Source organism: Hippichthys cyanospilos, chromosome 15 (genome assembly GCF_059441005.1).
Source record: "Hippichthys cyanospilos isolate Australia breed blue-spotted pipefish chromosome 15, RoL_Hcya_1.0, whole genome shotgun sequence".
NCBI lineage: Eukaryota > Metazoa > Chordata > Actinopteri > Syngnathiformes > Syngnathidae > Hippichthys > Hippichthys cyanospilos.
The window spans coordinates 16,661,843-16,682,490 of record NC_142383.1 but is presented as its reverse complement, the minus strand read 5'-3'; the positions used below and the strand labels follow the sequence as shown (position 1 = coordinate 16,682,490).

At 45.5% G+C, this 20,648-nt stretch overlaps 1 protein-coding gene and 1 long non-coding RNA gene across 2 annotated transcripts in view; one reads left to right on the top strand and one right to left on the bottom strand.

Moving 5' to 3' along the window:
• The window catches only part of LOC148411972 (uncharacterized), a 3,853-nt gene extending 1,812 nt beyond the window's left edge, over nt 1-2,041 (top strand). The window contains exons 2-4 of the long non-coding RNA XR_015867907.1: nt 1,353-1,541; nt 1,630-1,802; nt 1,978-2,041. This is a non-coding gene — a long non-coding RNA (uncharacterized LOC148411972). The remainder of the gene's footprint in view (nt 1-1,352; nt 1,542-1,629; nt 1,803-1,977) is intronic.
• Nucleotides 2,042-3,989: 1,948 nt separating this feature from the next.
• LOC148411971 (microtubule-associated serine/threonine-protein kinase 3-like) overlaps nt 3,990-20,648 on the bottom strand; it is a 50,225-nt gene continuing 33,566 nt past the window's right edge. Inside the window, 26 exon segments of the mRNA XM_088434831.1 lie at nt 3,990-4,220; nt 4,222-6,389; nt 7,412-7,596; nt 7,674-7,810; nt 8,490-8,612; nt 8,697-8,926; nt 9,011-9,199; nt 10,081-10,280; nt 10,356-10,480; nt 10,641-10,750; nt 10,824-10,946; nt 11,025-11,126; nt 11,300-11,465; nt 11,541-11,673; nt 11,824-11,962; nt 12,478-12,686; nt 13,530-13,621; nt 13,720-13,781; nt 15,436-15,568; nt 15,655-15,756; nt 16,612-16,821; nt 16,894-16,969; nt 17,035-17,189; nt 17,603-17,681; nt 17,763-17,832; nt 20,525-20,613. Coding sequence (XP_088290957.1) covers nt 4,134-4,220; nt 4,222-6,389; nt 7,412-7,596; nt 7,674-7,810; nt 8,490-8,612; nt 8,697-8,926; nt 9,011-9,199; nt 10,081-10,280; nt 10,356-10,480; nt 10,641-10,750; nt 10,824-10,946; nt 11,025-11,126; nt 11,300-11,465; nt 11,541-11,673; nt 11,824-11,962; nt 12,478-12,686; nt 13,530-13,621; nt 13,720-13,781; nt 15,436-15,568; nt 15,655-15,756; nt 16,612-16,821; nt 16,894-16,969; nt 17,035-17,189; nt 17,603-17,681; nt 17,763-17,832; nt 20,525-20,613 — 5,494 coding nt within the window. The 3' untranslated portion in view covers nt 3,990-4,133.

The window sequence follows — 20,648 nt, the reverse complement described above, 5'->3', positions numbered from 1 at the left end:
TTTTGGCATAGAGAATGAATTTACAAAACGTTCCAGGGGTTGCGCATTCTTAAAAAGAAGAAAGTCAAAGTGGGCTTTCCTCAAAAGAAGACATTTTTTTAGGGGGGATAAATATGTAACATAAGTGGTATCGATACTTGTATCTGTAAAACTGCGGTTGAACATTACTACTAAAAGGCAGTTTTATATGACGAATGCTACATCAGTTAGCCAACTATATTCAGTTCATAGTAGTAAAGGATTGATGTAATTTATGATTTTTTTTTAAATGTGTTTCTGCTTTTACCGAAGAAAGACATTTTGTGTGTGTGTGTGTGGGGGGGGGGGGGTGGGATATGGAGGCAATGTAAAGTGGGGCAGGCTCGTATCAAATGTAAATTTCAAGCAGGACGAAGAATTGATTGAGTTTGTGAGTGCGATTAAGCCGCCTCGGTGATGGAGGTCAAAGGTTCAAACGTGTCAGGGGGGGGTCCTGTCGAGAGAAGGGGGAAAAAAAAAAAAAGCAAGGTGGGGCCCCTTTAAAACTTTCATTCAACTTCAATCAAGCCTCTCACTCTCTCTTCACTCATTCACCCCCCCCCCCCCCCCCCCCCCCTCCCCCCCCCCCCCCATCAACAGTCCCCTTCACACTTGTGGAGCATTTGAAGATTTGGATACATCTATGCTAATTCCTGCTAGCACATCTATGACTTTTCACATAATAGGTTAGCATTAAGCTAGCGGTCTGTTTATTTTTGGCGTCTTCACGCGATTTGTCTTCGTCTCGTCAAGATGTTTTTGGGGGGGGTGAAGATAGAAGGGGGCTGAGAAGAGGAGGCCATGCATCAGCCATAACATGTCACATGAAGTAGGTCACGCCAAGAGCAGGAGCAGACCGGGGGCCTCCTCCGTCATGTGACCCATTTCCCTCCTTTGTCTGACAGACACGCCCAATACTCAGCAATACGACTCATATTGTGGATAAAAATAAATAATTAAATATATTGACATGGGGCAATTATTACTTTTTTTGTTGTCGGTGTTAAGCTAAAAGAGGGTTTAAAAATGGCCTCTGCTTAACGGGTTTAGGCTTTATCTTTTATGTCATTGCTCTACCTGGGCAAGTGTGATGTCATTTTCAGTAGACAGCTAGTGGCAAAATGGCTGCCCCCTGAGATGACAAAAATGGCTGGATTTTGCTGCTTATTTCATAATCAAGTTGGCCCATACAAGTACATATATATATATATATATATATATATATATATATATATATATATATATATATATATATATATATATATATATATATATATATATATATATAGCTGCATTTTCATTTTAGTTCAGTTGGTGTGTTATATTTCTGGCAGGGTGTTCACAAGGGTAAAAGGACAAAAAAGTGGTGTTTAAAAAAAGCGGCGAGAGGAAAGGGAGCCAATGATGGGACGCTTGTCCAATCATTTGATGCCAAAGATGTTGGACAGCCTCAATCCCGCTCTTAACGCTAATCTTTCAGCAAAGCTGATTTGTCGCCGCTCGCTCCGCCAACTCTTACGCAAGTATACAGCTTTTTGGATCGCCCGTTCAGGCAACGCGGCTAAAACTCACAACAACGCCCTTTCAAACTGTCTGGTTTTCACCCCCAAGTGTCACCTTTCGAGTGAAAGTTACCGACGACTGTCCACGTCCCAAAACACAAACATTATTATAACCCTTAAGGAGAAAAGAGGAGGACCCGATATCGAACCCTGTGGGACACCATTGACATCTAAATTGATGGATGGACACAAAAAATGGGAACAGAGCTCATTTTCCCAGAGGTCAGTGAATTGTCTCAAATGTCAGAGACAAAATGTCCTGTTTGGACACGCTTCTGCAATGTTGTTGTGAGAGCGGCGGGAAAAAGAAGAAGACATCCGCCCGGCTGTTGCGCTTAAGTGGATGGTGTGTGTGTGTGTGTGTGTGTGTGTGTGGAATGTGTGTGTGCTCCAGTAGAACGCAGTGTGACTTGGGGCCAGGCCAACGCTGCCGCGCGCCAATCTCGTGTTCCAAAACTGACGACCGCTGGATGAGCTTTAGCCTCCGCCAGGAGGGAGGGCGGAGGGGGAGGAGCCAGGGGGCGGGTCAGTCACAGGTTAGAAGATTTGCGTTATGCATCATGACTAATTTAGCTCTCACAATGTTTGTTTCCTTTTGTGTGCTCATTTATATATATATATATATATATATATATATATATATATATATATATATATATATATATATAAGTAAAATTTCGTTCAAAATTCAGTATATATTTGCCATATTTGATTGACACATTAATAGAAATAAAAAATAACAAATATATAAGTAAAATTTCGTTCAAAATTCAGTATAAATTTGCCATATTTGATTGACACATTAACTAATAGAAATAAAAAATAACAAAGAATATAAAAATATATATATAACTGACAGATTTGGTTGCTATTTAAATATTAGAAATATTAATTTGATAGATTTAGAGTGAAGGACAGCGATGGATCGATTTACAGCTTGATACCGACAAGCTAGTCTATTAGGGTAAATGATTAATCAATTGTCAGATTGCTAATGGCACTTATCGCCTGACTAATCAATAAATAGATTGACAGCAAGAGAAGTCTATATTAAAAAAAAAAAAAAAGAGACCAATAGCTCAGTAGATGAACGTGCTGATCGATTTTCTTGAGTCACGTGACCAGTCGAAGTTCACGTCAATCATGTCACACTCCTTGTGCATAGTTAGAGGGGGCGGGGCAAGAAACCTCAAAACGCTTTCTCAGAAAAACCTGTTGTTTCCTGCTTCGAAAATTCCTAGAGGTGTGAACGGGAGTGTTTAGTCTGCGTTTCTTGCAATTGACGGAGTGAACGCGATTCTCTGACGAATAAAAAATTGCTGCGGGGGAAATTTGAAGCGGTTACACGTCACACACGGGGAAATACCGCCCCCTGGTGGTCACTAGAGACTCCTCCTCTATCGCGACTTGAGAAACGAGAGCAAAACCAGGTCATCAGATTCGGTTTTATTCTCATTATGACGCAACATTAGAAGTATATAAATATCAGTTTTAATATACAACATCTATGACATCCATAGAGCGTTTCTCCTCGGGCAAAAATACAAAAACTCAATAACACAACTTTTTTTTATTGCACATCTAAAAAGACAAAAAAAAAAAAAAAGCAAGTGGGAAGCAAACGTGGCTAACGCTAGTGTTTGCACAGTGGAAATAACAACGGCACAGTGGAGACGGGACGGACGGACCACTTCAAGACGACTTATTAAAAATGATATTTTTTCGCACCCTGTGGGTGACACACGACAAACATTTTGGCAAGATGAGCACTATACAAGAAATATACAGCGGTGAAGGCGGGTAAACAAACGTCAATGTGCTTTTGACTGGACGCTTTAATGGCTCCGTTTTTATTTTTTTTCCGTCTCGTCATTCACTAGGCCCGAGTTGCGAGCGTTTAAGGTGCATTTGTTTATTCCTATGATAAAAGCGAAAACTCAATCTCAAACCTTAACTCATTTTTTATTTTTTTTTCTCCCTAAAAGGCCTCGAAAAGCGCGAGTAGCGTCTTGCTAAACTTAATGTGAGTGGATGACCAGCTTATCACGTGTTTTGTTTTAACCAATCAGGGCACAGAAGAGTTCCCATGAAGAATCTGTACATGTTATTCCATCAAATCATCGCAATCCCAAATCACGTGACAATATTTCTCGCCAAACCGAGCAGAGGACACCCCTCCAAATCAAGGTCATGTGATGTCTTTCTGAACCAATCAGAAAGTCCCTCACAGAAGCCGAAGAGACAAGATATCGAGATTCCGGTGGGCCCGCAGCCACGGTGCTATACAGGCATGACGTTGTCAATCTCACAGTAATATTCCCATAATGCTACATTTACCCCCCCCCCCCCCCCTCCCCCCGGAATGTGAGGACGAGTCTACTGCATTAAAACATCAAACGCTAACGAGTGCAAAGCATTTCATGGCACCGAATGGGCGGGGCTTCTCCCGACGGGCCGGGCTCCGGCGTAACAGCTTTTCCGGTCCTCCGACAAAATGAGGTGTTGACGAAAACATGTAAAAGTCGCCTTTTTTGTTTTTCGGGTGACAGGAAATCACAGGCGGCGCTTGACCTCGGCCAGAGTCTTGGGCCGCGCCCCAGCCCGGGCCTCGTTTGCGGTTTCTCGGCGCGCCGTTTTTTTTCCTGGCCGCCTTGTCGGGGGGCGGCGCCTTGTCGGGGGGCGGCGCCTTGTCGGGGGGCGGCGCCTTGTCGGGGGGCTCCGAGGAGTCGGCGCCGGTCTTGGGTCCGGGGTTTTTGGGCTTTGAGTCGTGATGCTCCTTATTGGGCTGCTTTTTGGGCGAGGGGTCTTTATGCTTGTGCGAGGGGGCGGTCTTCGCAAGTTTCGCTTTGGAGTCCGTGCTTACTTTGAGCGCCGCCGGACTTTTTTGTTCCGGCGGCTTGGCGTCGGAGGATTGCGGGGATTCCTCGGCAGAGGGCGAGGCGGGGTCACCGCGACCGGGGTCTAGGGCTACGCGAGGGGCTTCTCGGAATGAATGTCTCGGATCGGGGACCGGAGCGGCTTGGGGGCGGGACTTTGCTTTGGTCTCCGGGATCAAAGGGTTTTCGGTAGGACCCGCCGCAGCGTCCGCACATTTCTGTTGAGCGGAGGGTTCCGGAATCGTCCGGAGTTTCTGTTCCAGCAGCTCGGACGCGCCTCCGGTTTTCGGATGGTCCGAGGCCAGGTGCCGGTTTTTGGGGACCGGTGCGCCGCCCGAGCAGAAAAGCGCTTCGGGATGACTTTTGGTCTCGTCGAAGCGAGCGGGAAAGGTGAGCGAAGCGGCGCCGCCTTTGTCCCGATCCGACACCGCGGGCGAACGAGGACGCTCCTGCGGCTGCTCCGCTTCGTCGTCCTGGTCTTCGTTGCTGACTTCCCGAATGGAGGGCGTCCTCCCGCAGGAGAAGTGCGAGCCGTGACGCGACGGGGCCACCTTCGCGCAGGTTCTGCTCTCCTGCTTGGAGCTTTCGCCGTTTTTGTCGCCGAGCGGGTGCTCCTTGGGGAACAAATTCGGGGGGGCCGGGTCGGGACTCTGGGGGCACGCCAGAGGACTTTTGGGTTTGTCGGGAACTTTCAGCTGTCGCTCGGCGGCGTTCTGCAGCCACAGGGGAGGGCCGGCTAATTTGCTCTCGGCCATTTTGGATAAGCAAGTGTCGGTTTTGGAGACCCTGGGTCCCGAGAGCAGGCCGATGTCCAGGGTGCCCTCCAGAGGCTTGAGCGGGGACACGTGACGTCCCTCCAGTTTATAGTCGGACGCCGTCTTCCTCAGGGGACACTCGCCCGACGAGATGAGCTGCAGCTTCTCCACGGCGCTCTCCCCTCGTCCCGAGAACATCTTGGGGGCCATCGGACCTTCGCAGCCCAGTCCGACCTTCATGTGCTCGTGAGCCGCCGCCGCGTCCAGCTGGAGACTTTTGGAGCGGGCGGCGCCGAAATGGAGGTTGTCGTGGACGGCGGGGGAGAGCCGGCACACAAAGTCGTCTCGCTCTTCGAAGGAGAGCCGCTTCCGGGCGAAGTCCAAGCCGGGGGCCTTGAGGTCAGACCTCTCCGCTTTGTGAGGGTGCGCCCGCTCCCCGTCGCCAGCGGACGAGTCGCTGACCGTATCCGAAGCGCGGTTGAGCTTTTTGTACAGGACGTCTTTCAGGGCGACGTTTTGAGCGCGGGGGGGGAAGTCGTCGCCCGACGGATCGGAGTCCCGCTTGCTCGCCGTTTTGTCCGGCTCCTCCAGCGACTCCTGGCGTTCCCTGCGGCCCGCCGGCCGCTTCAGGCAGCCCTGCTCGACGGGGCGAACCCTCGGGACCGCCGCCTCGCAGGCGTTCCCCTCGGCGGCCTCGCCGGCGCCCTCCCGATCCCGCGCCTCCTCCCGCGTCACCTCCAGGCTTTGCTTGCGGGCGCACAGGTGCTTCTTGTCGGCGGCGTAGGACGGCGACAGCTTCTCCTCCGACTGCACCCGTTTCAGGAGCGGCGAGCGGGGCGGCTCGGCGCTTTTGGGTCGCACGATGTGGCGGATGCCGGCGGGCGGAGAGTGGATCTTGGCGGGGAAGGCCTGAGCGCTTTTGGAAATGGTTACAGAGTGCGCGCCCAGCAGCGGGGAGGGCGAGCGCTGGGGCGAGGTGGGCTGCGGGGTGGGCGAGGGCGTGCGGGCCAAGGGGGAGAGGGGAATGCTCCCCGCGGACTTGCGCCGCCCCTGACGGAGACGCTGGCCCGGAAGCTTGGGGCCCAGGCCGTGCAGGGTGCTGGGTCGGATGTGAGTGGAACCCGCGGGGGAGTTCGGGGCGCTGGAGCTGGGTGAGCTACTTTGGGAAGAGTTGCCACCTGCAAAGCCCCAAAACAAAACTCAACCACAAACACTTTGCAGGTTCGGAAAAACGGGCCGTTCAAAGTCAAAACGTTCAACCCGATTGCGGTGCGAGAAATCGTCTCATTCGTGATCACCAAAACTAATTACCGATGCTCTATTGCTTTTGACGTACAAAATTTCCCTCCGCAAAAAAATATGACAATTTTAACACTTTGAGTGCCGTTGACGTAAAAGGACGACTCTAGAAAGGAGTGACATCAACTATGATTTTCTTTCTTTCATTAATGGTAGAGAAAAAGCTTGATCAAAGTTAAAAAAACAAACAAACAAAAAACACTAACCAATGTCTATCAGAATGGTTCTATTTTAACAATGGCTGGTCTATTAAATTCAAATGTATTCAAAACTCATAAAATAAAGACAATGCTGAAAATATTAATTCTAATAACAATAATAGTAGCGAACATAAAGAGAGACCTGAATATCCAAATATACATTTTTTCCATAAAATTACAGGAAAATAGAAAAACTTCTAGTTTCCTATGCATAATTTCTACACTAAAAACAGCTGGGTCAAAAATAACCCAATCGTGCATCATAATAAGACCGACCCAATATTGGGGTTGATTAGACCCATCGTTGTGTCTTGTTTCAAACAAAACAAATTAATTTCTGAGCTTGTCTTGTACAAAATTACCAGATTTTGGGCTTGTTTTGTTCAAAACAAGACAGGAAAAAAAAGACCCAAAACTTAGTCGATCCTTTTTTTTTTTTTTTTTGGACCCGCAATTGGGTTACTTTTAACCAAGTCTTTTTAGGAGCGTGGTTCATCTTAAAATGGCTGCAAGTCCCTTAAAAATATGCTTAATATCGGCCCGATATCGAATGCTAGTATCGGTACTGATCCTTTCCTACTTGTTTTTAATTATGTGTAATTCTACTATCAACCATGAGAGGGCAGCACACCCATTTAGTTTGAAAACGACACATTTCGTTTCTCTGATAGCGTTGATAGCGGCATAAAATGCGAGCTCACCTGAGAGGGTGAAGTCGGGAGGCGGGCGGAAGGCGGCGGTGGGCGAGCGGGGCGAGAGGCTGTGCGTGGGCGAGCCGGGCAGACTCTCGCCGGACGACAGCGAATGGTTGAGCGAGGTGAAGCTGCGACTGGTGTGAAGCAGGGGAGACGGCTGCATGGCGAAACGCCGGAAAAGGGACCGCCGCCTGGGAACCAAAAAGAAATCTGAGGCTGAAAATTCTGGTGCAAATTCCTTGATTTTTTTTTTTTTTTTGACCGGTACCTCTCGGGCGTTTTCTCCTTTTTGGCCTTCTTGGCACATCGCACCATCTTGCTCCTGTAGCTGTTCTTCCTGGCGGGGCCTCGCTTGATGGACGTGTTCTCAAAGGGGGTGGTGGTGATGGACACTTTACTGCCACTCTGAAGGTGACAAACAGGAAGCAAAAGTGATCAGTAGCAATGGCAAGCTGTTCTGATTTATTCTGTTAAACTGCCTCTCAAAAGTAATTCACTTGAGCGTTGCTAACTAGCGGCTAATTTATGCTAGCGGCTGCGCAAAACGGTGGCAACAGGCACCGTACAATAAATCCGAGCATAATTAAGTCTTTTTTTCGTCTTTAGTACCACAAATACTGAACCTGCTAGCTACAAGCTAATTTAAGCTCGAGGCTGCGCAAAACGGTGGCAACAGGCACCGTACAATAAAATGTTAGCGTGATTAAGTCATTTTGTTTTAGTAGCCCGAATCTGCTTGCTACTAGCTAATTTATGCTAGAGGCTGCGCAAAACGGTGGCAACAGGCACTGTGCAATAAATGTTAGCATAATTAAGTGTTTTTTTTCTTTAGTACCACAAATCCTGAACCTGCTAGCTACAAGCTAATTTAAGCTCGAGACTACGCAAAATGGTGGCAACAGGCGCCATACAATAAAATGTTAGCGTAATTAAGTTGGTGCAGGAGAAAAAGAGATGCCTCCTAGAAGAACTTCAAAATAAAAGCTTAAGCGGACGGCGTCCACCCCCGCCAGATCTCGTCCCATTTCCATTCCTGCTTTTCCACCTTAATGAGAACGTCCAACCGCAACGTCTGCACGCTCACTTTGAGCAGAAGCTCCACCACCTCGGTGTGGACGAGACCGTGGACCGGCTCCCCGTTGACGTGCGTGATGAGGTCGCCGGCTTTGAGTCCGGCTTTCTGCGCGGGCCCGCCGTCCTCCACGTTCTGCGGCGCGAGAGACGTCGGCGTCAGCGCGCGCCTCGCCGCGTCGGGCGAACCGGGAACCGGGACCGGGACCGGTCTCCTCACCCAGACCATGTGGTAGACGGTGTAGACGTCGCCGTCGCAGGCGTACACGCGGATGGCCCGCAGGGTGAAGCCGAACTTCTTGCCGCTGCCGTGGATGACCACCGGCTGGCGCGCCAGCGGCGAGGACGAGGAGGAGTCTCGGCCGGGGGAGGAGTCCCGCGAGGAGGAGGGGTCGGACGACGGCGAATAAGGGGACAGCGGGCTGGCCAGCGGGGATGCGCCAAACACGTCTACCGGGAAGCGAAGACGGGAATTTTTCGAAAGACTTTTTTTCCGTGCCGGAAAAGAAGAAAAAGATGGCGCGTTCCGCTGACCTGAGGGGATCATGAGGGAGAGGGCGCCGGTGGAAACGGATTTGGGGACTTTCCTGGACGCTCGCGGCTTCTCGTGTCCACTTCCTCCGACGGGTCCGGGGGAGAGCGCGGGCGCCGCCTGCTCGCCGTCCGGGCTCTGCATCCCCTCGCCCCGCGGCGTCAGCTGGTCCAAATGCTCCGAGAAACTCCCTGAGGGGGCCCCAAACAAAGTTGCACTTTTAAATTAGGTTCACTTTTTTTTTTTTTTTTTTAATGAATGGAAATAAAAATGAACACACTCATAAACTAATTGTTAAAAAGGATGAAAGTGAGTTTTTTTTTTTGATTGTCTTTTTTTATATATTTCAATTACATTCTTAAAAGAATCCATTGATTAAATTTGGGGAAATAATTAGGAAATTAATAAATGAAAACATATTTTACGAATATATATATAATAATACTAAATGTTTTTAATATTATTGTTTGTAATGCTACTTTTTTATCCACAAATGAAAAAAGGAATCTGAAAAAAATTGCTATAGATAAAAAAAATATCTTAAATAAGCAATTAAATAAAATGTGTTATTTAATTGAAACATATTTAATTTACTATTTTGAAATACTTGAATTTGTCATTAGTATATTTATACATATATATATATATATATATATATATATATATATATATATATATATATATATATATATATATGTACCGTATTTTCCGCACTACAAGGCGCAACTAAAAGCCTTAATTTTTTAAAAAAGCCAATGGTGCGCCTTATAATCAGGTGCGCCTTATATATGGATCAATATCAAGATTGGGATTGGTAAATGAGGAATGAACTGATAAAGTAATCTTTACCTGTTTCTTTAGTGTGTTTACAGTTGAACAAGGTTGCTCATATTGACATAGAGTTATTATTCTATTATTCTATTTGAGTTCTTATTGTTATGACTTTGAGTATTACTATATCGTGATGGAAAAAGTTTTCAAATGTCGTTAATTGAGGGTGCGCTTTATAATCCGGTGCGCCTTATATATGGAAAAAGTTTTCAAATACTGTATGACACGTGCACACACGTACCGGAAAGCGTGGCCCCGCTGCGGGTGCTCCCGGGCGTGGTGGCGTCGGGCTCGTCCCGCGGCAGCTCGGCCACAGAGACGGACGTCTTGCAGGACGACTCGTCCGCCTCCTCGCTCTCCGAGGCCGAGATGGCGAACTTGGGGAGCGAGGCCGCGCCCGGATTTTGCCGGAGGGGCTGGCCGTCCGCCGACAGCGACGGCCTGCGGGAGCGACGGCGAATATTAACGATCCCGTTTGGACGGGCGTGCGGGGAGGGGGGTCGTTTGAGCGCTTACGCGTCGCTGAAATCGGGCGTCCAGCTGAGCGAGTCGAGCGTGGGCGGGCTCTCCATTTTCTTGTCTTCCGCGGCGTCTCCTTTCTCCTCAATGTGACCCCGCGAGAGATCCAGACTGCTGTACACCTGACCGCCCCGCCCAAAAAAGTTACCTTTAGTTCCACACACACACTCTCTCTCTCTCTCTCTCTCTCTCTCTCTCTCTATATATATATATATATATATATATATATATATATATATATATATATATATATATATATATATATGGGTTTCTCGAGGTCACCTTGGAGAAGCGGTGAGAGCAAGAGGAGAACTGGCGCAACTCCACGTTGAAGTCCTCGTCGTTGGTGTCGTCCTCCTCCGTCTCCAGGTGGTGGTAGCGCTCCGAGCGAGCTGTTGAGAGCAAAATCCGGTGAGTTCCGAAGTCTCTCCCCCCCCCCCCTTTTTTTTTTATTGCATTACTCACTATCGAAGTAGCTGGTGTCTTCTTCGGACTCCAGCTGAGGGATGAACTCGGCCTTCTGCCGGAGGAGGCCGTTCCAGTCCAGGTGGTGGAAGAAGGGATGCTGCTTGACCTCGGCGGCGCCCCCTGCGGACACGCGGCGGGAACAAATTTACGCTCCGGCTATCATCGGGAAAAATGGCGCTTGGGAGGACTGGCCTTTACCTGAGCCCAATCGCTCTAAAGGATTCTGTCTGAGAAGAACGCTGATGAGCTCCTGGGCGTCAGTGGGCGGAGCTTCCTCTCCCTCCGGCCAGTTGATTTCATCTGCACGCGCATTTAAAATGACCTTGAGGGATTTTCTTGACTTGACATTCGATCCCAGGGATTTTTTGATTTTATCTTTTTTTAAAAAAACGCAAAAATCCGTCTTTGGGATTGAATGAGTTCGAAATATCGGTTGTTGTGTTGTGACAGTTTATTTTCGGTTTCCCACTGACCGCTGATGACCTGCCCGAAGAGCTCCTCGGGCGTGTCCCCGAAGAAAGGCACGCAGCCCACCAGGAACTCGTAGAGGATGATGCCCATGGCCCACCAGTCCACCGGCTTGCCGTAGCCTTGCCTCAGGATCACCTCGGGAGCGATGTACTCGGGCGTGCCGCACACCTACGCGCAAACAAAACGACACCGTAAAACCGGCGCGCGTTTAAGGCTACTCGGGAACCCCGTGAGATGGCTCACTTGCTTGTCGGAGAACTCGCGGGCGTCTTTCTCGATGTGGCCCTCGTACAGATTCGTGGTCATGTTCATCAGGCCCACTTTGGACAGACCGAAGTCCGTCAGCTTGATGTGGCCCATGGACGTCACCAGCAAACTGTTTCAAGAACAAAAAATCCGGAAGAAATAATAATTGCCTATTGTCACCACAAGATGGCAGCAAAGCACTATTTGTCTATTAGCGATATTTCAACATAACTTCCTGCGCAAAAGCAAGACTATAGAACTGAAGACGTTTTGAACTCACTTGTCTGGTTTGAGGTCCCTGTGCACGATGCCGTAGTTGTGCAAGTACTCCAGCGCCAGCACGGTCTCGGCAAAGTACATCCGGGCCATGTCCACGGGGAGCGGGCCCATGTTCTTCAGCAGGGTGGCGCAGTCTCCACCTGCAGGGGGAGGGGGGGGAAAAAATGGTCAAAATTGATTCAAGCGACAGTTTCACTATTGTCCTAATGTAACAGATATATAAAGCAAGAGAATGACTATTTCTCAATTATGAAAATAATCATTACTTGCATCTAGGGGTTTTTGATGTCGCGTTTTGCAGACCGATGCCAGTTTGAGTTCTGGACGTTCGATTCCAAAATATTTGCAAAAAAAATGACAGATCATTTCAAGAAAGATCTACCTATTCCTAAAAACATCCACAATAACCGACACATGCATTAATACGTCCCATAGCAAATTTTTTGCACATTTATGCCAATACGAGTGTTCTACTCACCGATACCAAATACGATACCCAATCGATACTACCCCGCCATCCTTCCCGAAAATAATGGCAGACCAATTTTGCTTTCCTTTCAGGGACAAAATAATCTACAGACGAGATGCGCGTACGAGACTAACGTCTTGACAGATACCAAGTACCGATACGGCGATCAGCAAAATGGCCGCCCACCTTCCACGTACTCCATGACCATGCAGAGGTGGCGTTTGGTCTCGAAGGAGCAGTACATGGAGACCACGAAGGGGTTCTCTGCAAAGGTCAGGATGTCCCGCTCCACAAAGGCCTGCTGGATCTGGTTCCTCAGCATCAGGTTCTGCTTGTTGATCTTCTTCATGGCGAAGCGCTGCTTGCTCTCCTTGTGCCGCACCAAGTAGACCGCCCTGCACCAAAAACAGGGATTATTTTGTCTTCATGCTGTTTATCAATTTTCTGGAACACGTTTTATGTTCATTTTATGTTATGCTCGATTGTTATGTTTGGTCAGCTACACTCTAATTAGACTTCTGGGCGCCACTAATATAACCGTAGCTCTCAGTGAGACGACAGCCAAAGGGATGGGAACGGGAAGGGATAACAGTACAGTTACTGTATAAGGTTAAATCTTAAGTTATTAACTTAAGATTTAAGTAAATATATGTACTGCTGTAATATTTGTCTTAAATATGTAAATATAACCGTGACTCTCTGTGAGACGACAGCCAAAGCGATGGGAACTGGAAGGGATAACAGTACAGTTACTTTATAAAGTTTAATCATTTAAGATTTAAGTAAAGATGTGTACTGCTGTAATATTTGTCTTAAATATGTAAAGTATACTTTTCAGAGAAAAAAATAAAAATCAGGCACCCACATACAAATATGAACATTTTCAAATTTAGACACGTAACAAGCTTATACAAAGATCTCATTCGGTTTTTTAATACTATATTTTGAAAACTTTTTTTAAGCAGAGCCATTGATTCGCATCTTTTCTGTGCTATTTTATCGTTGTTCCATTAATTGACGCGTTGGATATATTTGATTGGATTGATTGAAAAAAAAAAAAACTGCAGATGAGCCGCACTGGACTATAAACCACAGGGCTCAACTCATGAGTAAAAAATAGATAAAATGCAAATTTAAATAGGTGAATGAATATATATTTCATATATATATATATATATATATATATATCTATATATATATATATATAAAATAAAGATATAAGTGTTTTTTGGTCTCACCCGTAGGCGCCGTTGCTGATGAGTTTGGTCAACTCAAAGTCCAGTTCGCACGGTTTGCGTCGAGATCTCAAGGCGCCACTCAGACTCTGGGACTGACATGAGACACACACAAAAATAGAAATACGTATTGATGACGGCCATTTTGAAGAAAATATTTGTAACAATCAATAGAATGACTGAAATATCTTACACAGTCGTCAGTTTCTGGAGTTTGTGCGATGCCGCTGTCACTGCTGCTTAACTGAGCCATCTCTGTACAAACAACAACAAAAAAAGCATAATATATAAAAACAAAAATATCCAAAGATCACACGATGAGCGTTTGAGGTTTTTATCACGCGTTACAGCTAAAATTGTTTGAACTGACGGCTTTTTGAAGGTATAAAATGAACAAAACATCGATGCTAATTTCAGTCAACCCTTGATTCTGTTTTGCATTATATGTTAGCATGAAGCTAACCGAGGTTCATTAGATGAGATTTTCCTGTTTCAGAGATCATTTTGATGTTTAAACCCGCATTATATTACCGTTTTCACGACTGCCTACGAAGGGCGAAGTAAAGTTTTCTGCGAAACGCCAAAGCGGCCGCCGGGGTGCTGACTGAGTCCATCCGGAGTGAACGTAAATGAGGTGGAAATGAGACTCGTCTAAAAGTCATTAGCGGCCACCTTGCATCATAATAAAACACGGCGAGATCCACGTGCGCCCGATACGCCGGGGAGCGTACAAGGCGCGTCCGCCGCCGTTTAACATCTGTCCGTGTGTCCTTGCGTGTGTGTGTAGGCCCTTCGTCGAGCTTGTGGAAGGCAGAAGGTCATTGGAGAGACAATCTGTTCACCGACGCCATTTACTTTTCTTCTTTTTACGGCTCAACTGGGACATCACGCGCCGTTACCTTAGCTTACGCTTTCATGGCTTTCCCATCTGCGGGGTTTTCGGCCAACTTTAGATTCGTCAATTGAGAAATTGTGGAAATTACGGAGGTTTTTTTTGGGCGATATCGTAAAAGAAACGACGGGGGGAGAAACGCAAAGGAGCGGAAATTCTCGGCAGATGATTAAAAGATGTCGAATTTCAAAATGCGACGATTCTGACAGTTGTATGTGATTGCAGCTGGACGTGCGAGATTTGGTGTACAAAAGTAATTATTGTCCAAATTTTGGACCACATAAAACCATTATAATTACGGTTTTCGAAATGCATTTTAATGGGATTTACGACGTCGATTTTCCCGGGATTTTTGCAAGATTCCGTTGAGCGGCGGTCAAACTATGTCAGCGAACAGAAAATTCTTTGTTGACATGTGTTTCACCTCAAGACACTAGGTGGCGGTAGAGACCTATGTCCTGACGTGTCCATTTTTTTTTGTGGGTGTTAATAAAATCATGGATTGAACTGATACCACTGAACATTTTGAGCGAAGGAAAAAAATATTGATAAATCATCATTACGCCATCTAAAATTGACAAAATTAGGAAAAACAACGTGAATAATTTGCAAAGTGTGTGCACAAGGCTTCATAAAAATCAGATTTTTCTTCTTTGTTGTTTGCAGTCTGTGTACAGGTTATAAGTCACTTAATGGAGGAAAATTTAAAAAAAAAAAGATTTATTTGGGTCTCATTTACTATGGCTTGGCAATAAATTAAATCATTTAAATTATAAAAATTCAACCATATAAAAATTTGCATATGAGGTCAAATGTCAGAGGGATGGTTTACGAGACAAATAAATAGCGGCATTTAATCAAAATTACACAAGCTATTTTTTTGTATCAATTGTTAAGTTTGTTAAAGCTAGTTCACCTTTTCTGAACTAGATTTTTTTTTTTTTTTTAAATAAATCAAACCTTGACACACTTTTTTTTATTTTTAAGTGTTTTTTTTGTAGACCATTTATGGCCCACCTTCCAAAGGATCTCTGGTGAGTCCAAGCTGGCTGATGATGTAACGCGGGATGTCGGTTTTGATGCCCTGGCCCTCCTTGGCGTGGCCCTCGGCCGCCTCCAGGAGGTGGTAGAACTCCTCGGGGTCAAACTCCTACGAGGGGGGAAAAAAAATGGACTGATTTGAGACCAAATGCCCAAAATGGGCTTCGGGAAGTGACGTCATCAACGTGGGCGTACAAGACATTCCAGCAGCCGGGCGGGTCGGGCGATGACCATGAGGATTTTCTTGGCCAGCTCGCGGATAAAGTTGACCTCCTCGCTCTCGGAACGTTCGGTGGACTGCGTGGGAGAAGGTGATGAAAAAGTCACAAGGGTTGAATTCAAAATTCTAAACAGTGGTACCGTAAATTTTTTTTGTATTTTTTTAATCTCTTTTTTTGTGAGCGTCACAAAAACACAGGTCAGAAACATGTTTCTACATGCTCCAATTCATTTGCTCTCAATTTGAAAAAAGGGTCCAACAATAGTTATTTTCTGTAGTATTCCATGATGACGACCAAACCAGTTCAAAAACGCATTCTGAAAAGCATTTGTGGATGGGAAAAAAAAAAAAAAAAATTGAAAGAGTGCTGTGTCATCTGTGTCTGATGTGTTTGATTCCAAACATCTGCTTTTATTTTGGAAAACGACGACTGAACCAGTAACTAGGTTTGAAAAAAAATAGTGAGTGCAGCATCTATTGCATTGCTTAGGTGTTGTTTTTTCCCACTACGCAATATTAAGTAAACAATAATTGATGAATAAACATTCATTTGTGAAAAATTGTTTTGCAATATGCTTTCATGCAAGATGAAATTTTATCCAATCATTCCACAAATGGATTAAATAATCAAATGAATAATTGCGTCTAAAAATATTTAATAGTGACGACCCTATATAAAAATTTAAAGGCATAAAGTACAAGTTGCATCATGTTCCAATTCATTTGCTCTCAATTTGAAAAGAAGCATTTATTGTTCCTCTCATGAAAATGGATTAATATTGCTTTTTTGTTTATGTTATAAAAGAAGACAGTGGCGAGGGTGAGGCGGGTCACAAAAGGCTTCATCTTTTAGGGGGAGGAGACTTGCAAAATTTAGCTGGATTTGGAAACTCTGTCCCTGGGACCCCAAAAGGTACTGTGAGAAAAGCCACCTCGTGCACCAGCCTCTCCAGCTTGTCTGTGAGCTCGCAGAAGTAGCTGGACGTGACCAGGCCCAGCCGGCTCTTCTCCAGGCAGTCGCGCGCCAGCTCGATGATCTGGTGGTGGGCGAAGCCGAGCACGCCGTCGGCCAGCGGCAGCACGCTCTCGGGGGAGTTGCCGCGGATGATCTCCTGGATTTTCTCCTCCATCTGAGCCGTGGCCTAAAAACGAGAAGGTAAGGTCGGGGCGGGGTCACGGGACAAAGACGGCGGGCGGACTTCGGCGGCCGCCACCTTGGGGAAGCGCTCCTTGTAGACGTGATTCATCATGATGATCTCGTGGTCGTAGCAGGACGGAGACCTGCCAGGGCTGATGGGACAAAACCCCAAGGAGTTATGAAAGGCTTTGACGACCAGAGAGAGCGGCGTTCTCACCTGAGGCTGCGCGAGCGCGGTCGCATGCCGGCCGCCCGGCGACACTCGTCGGCGGAGATGTTCTCGGTGCAGAAGTGCTTGGAGAGGAAGTGCAGCTCGTCCGGCGTGGGCTGGAAGGGCAGCTGGTGCAGCTTCTCCTGTGATGAACAGGATGACTGGAAGTGAAACAAATAGACATTCAACAAGAAAACAACACAAAATGTTCTCTTTTAATGACCGCAACGTTTAGTGTCACACAGCTCGGGGAAACGCTGGCAGTGAAAAGCAAAACGGTCAATTTCACCAAAATGTGGAGGGGAAACGACGCTATCTGGTGGACGACGGCGTTTTAGTGTAAATTTTAGTGTAAACTGCTTTCCTTTTAGCTAATGGAAACGTTAGCATTGTAGCTAGGTCATTAGGATACTTAACGAAGACCCACAATAAGTGAAATCCAAAAAGAAGAGGTTATATTTTAATTCAGATTTTTTTTCATATATTTGATTCATTTAGAGTATATTTTTTACTACACTAAAAAGCAAATAATTGGCCAAACATTAGAATTAAATGAGGCTTTTCTCATGCTTACAGAGACAGTGGAGTTGGGCGTGTTGGTTCCATATCCAGAGGAGGGAAGGGAGGCCAGTGACCAGCGGCGACCATCGCTCCTGAAGGCATCAATGCGAAAGTTTAAAAAAAAAAAAGTTGGCTTCATCTTATGAGCTACAAAGAGAGCAACTCAACTATACCTTCGTGCAAAGGAGAAATGAGCGGAGGCACTCGGGGAAAAGTTCCTCGGGCTGTCTTGTGGACTCGTGCCTGCAGGAACAAATAACATGTTTTATATAAATAGAGATTTAGAGATATAGAGATAGAGAGATATAGATGGATGGATGGATGAATGGGATAGATAGGAGATATAGATAGAGATAGAGATAGATAGATAGCGAGAGCGAGAGGGAGAGAGATAGACAGATAAAGATATAGATATATAGAGATATAGATAGATAAAGATATAGCTATAGATAGCTAGCTAGAGAGAAAGAGAGCTAGATAGATAGAGATAGATAAGAGATATAGATACATAGGCTACAGATAGAGATAGATAGCTAGCGAGAGAGAGAGAGAGAGAGAGAGAGATAGATAGACAGATAGATAAAGATATAGATATATAGAGATAGAGCTAGAGATACAGCTATAGATAGCTAGCTAGAGAGAAAGAGAGCTAGATAGAGCTTTAGATACATAGAGATATAGATAGAGGTAGCTAGCTAGCTAGAGAGAGAGCAAGAGAGAGAGAGAGCGAGAGAGAGAGATAGATAGAGAGCTAGATAGAGATATAGATACATAGAGATATAGATAGAGATAGATAGATAGCTAGAGAGAGAGAGAGATAGATAGATAAAGATATAGATATATGGATAATAATATAGATAGATAGAGATATAGCTATAGATAGCTAGCTAGAGAGAAAGAGAGCTAGATAGAGATATGGATACATAGATATAGATAGAGATAGGTAGCTAGCTAGAGAGAGAGCGAGAGAGCGAGCGAGCGAGAAAGAGAGAGAAAGAGAAAGAGAGAGAACGAGAGACAGATAGAGACAGATAGATAGATAGAGAGAACGAGAGACAGATAGAGAGACAGATAGATAGATAGATAGATAGATAGATAGATAGATAGGAGATACAGAGATATAAACAGAGATAGCTAGCTAGCTAGAGCTAGAGAGAGAGAGATAGAGAGATAGAGATAGATAGGCAGATTTGAGCCTTTTCAGTAGAAAGAAAAGTGTACCATTTCTCTGCGTGATTTAAGTGGTAGAGTTATTTTATATTTATATTTTACAGACCTGATATTGTATAATCAGAACCATAAACCAAAACGGCGCGGCATTAAAAGGGTTAAGCGTTGGCAAAGGCAGGAGCCAAACAACCAATTAGACAATGGCGCCCCCTGAGCGCAACGTAAACAAGAAAGGCCGTTTCCATATACGGGCATAACAACAAAGGAACTCCCCCGATGAGAGGACAAAAAGTTTGACCCGTGCACTTTCCTACCTCGACTAGCGACGCCGTGCCTCAGCCGCACGGTCAAGTCGTCGGAGATGAGGTCCCAGCGCATGTTGGCCCTCGCCGGGCTCAGACTAAACACGGAGCGGCGTCCGGGCTGCTTTTTGCGCCGCCAATGGCAGGAAATAAAACGCCCTGCGGTCAATGAATGTTCCCTCCCTACGTCGCGGCCGAGCTTCCTCTCTAGAGTGTCTCCGTTTCCTCAAGCCGCACAATCGCTCCGCTAATGACGTGTACCCCTCTTAATAATCGATTCGTCTGTAGATGATTATTTTTTTAACTCTATTATTTCATCAAATTTCAAACTGACGGTGCAGAAAACGCACCATGGTGGCTTGACTTGTTTGTTCCTTTAAAAATGTTGGGAGATAAACAGGAATGGTGACAATTGCTTTAGTAAATCAAAAGCAGATGCAGACATTTGGTTCAACAAAAAACAAACCCACTGCTTTCTTGTAAGACTAAAAATATTTATAATTCAGAAGCTGAAATTCCCCAAACGTTTTTTTTTTTAGGAGTCCAGAAATTCAATACCAGGTATCTACGGAATTCTATCTATCCATCCATCCATCCATCAAGATCGAGTATTAACAGGCTGTTAGATCTATCTATCTATCTATCTATCTATCTATCTATCTATCTATCTATCTATCTATCTATCTATCTATCTATCTATCTATCTATCTATCTATCTATCTATCGAGATCGAGTATTAACAGGCTGTTAGATCTATCTATCTATCTATCTATCTATCTATCTATCTATTGAGATTGAGTATTAACAGGCTGTTAGATCTATCTATCTATCTATCTATCGAGATCGAGTATTAACAGGCTGTTAGATCTATCTATCTATCTATCTATCGAGATCGAGTATTAACAGGCTGTTAGATCTATCTATCTATCTATCTATCTATATATATATATACACACATAAATGGAAAAATAGAAAAAACATGTATCATTCCTGCAAGTACTCCATTGCAATATTGGTATCATCCTTCCATCCATTTTCGATCTTATCCTCAGTAGGGTCGGAGGCTTGCTGGTGCCTATCCCAGCAGTTTTAGCCGGGGAACACCCTGAACTGGTTGCCAGCCAATTGCACGGCACACAGGGACAAACCACCATTCACGTAGCCAATCACACCTAAGGACAATTTAGAGTGTCCAATTCACCTGCCGTGGATGTTTTTGGAGTGTTTTGGAGCCGCCGTGGGCTCGGGGAGAACATGCAAACTCCACATATGAAGGCCGGAGAGAGCGGGAATTGAACTCGGGACTCTGAACTGTGAGGCGGACTCGCTAACCACTCTTCCACCACTCTATCGGTATCATATTTGAATTGAAAATATTGTATTGGGAGACCCCTAAAAATTATGGAATTTTTAGGGAAAAAAAATCAACTTTGGGGAAACGCTACAAAAAATACATGTGTTACCTGTGAGAGACGAGAGTGGCGAGTGCGGTCGCGGTAAACCCGTGGACTGGCCGCTTCCGATCAGGCTTTTCCTGTTGCTCGTTCTGCAGCTGGGATAAAAACAAAAACAAAAACAAAAAAACAC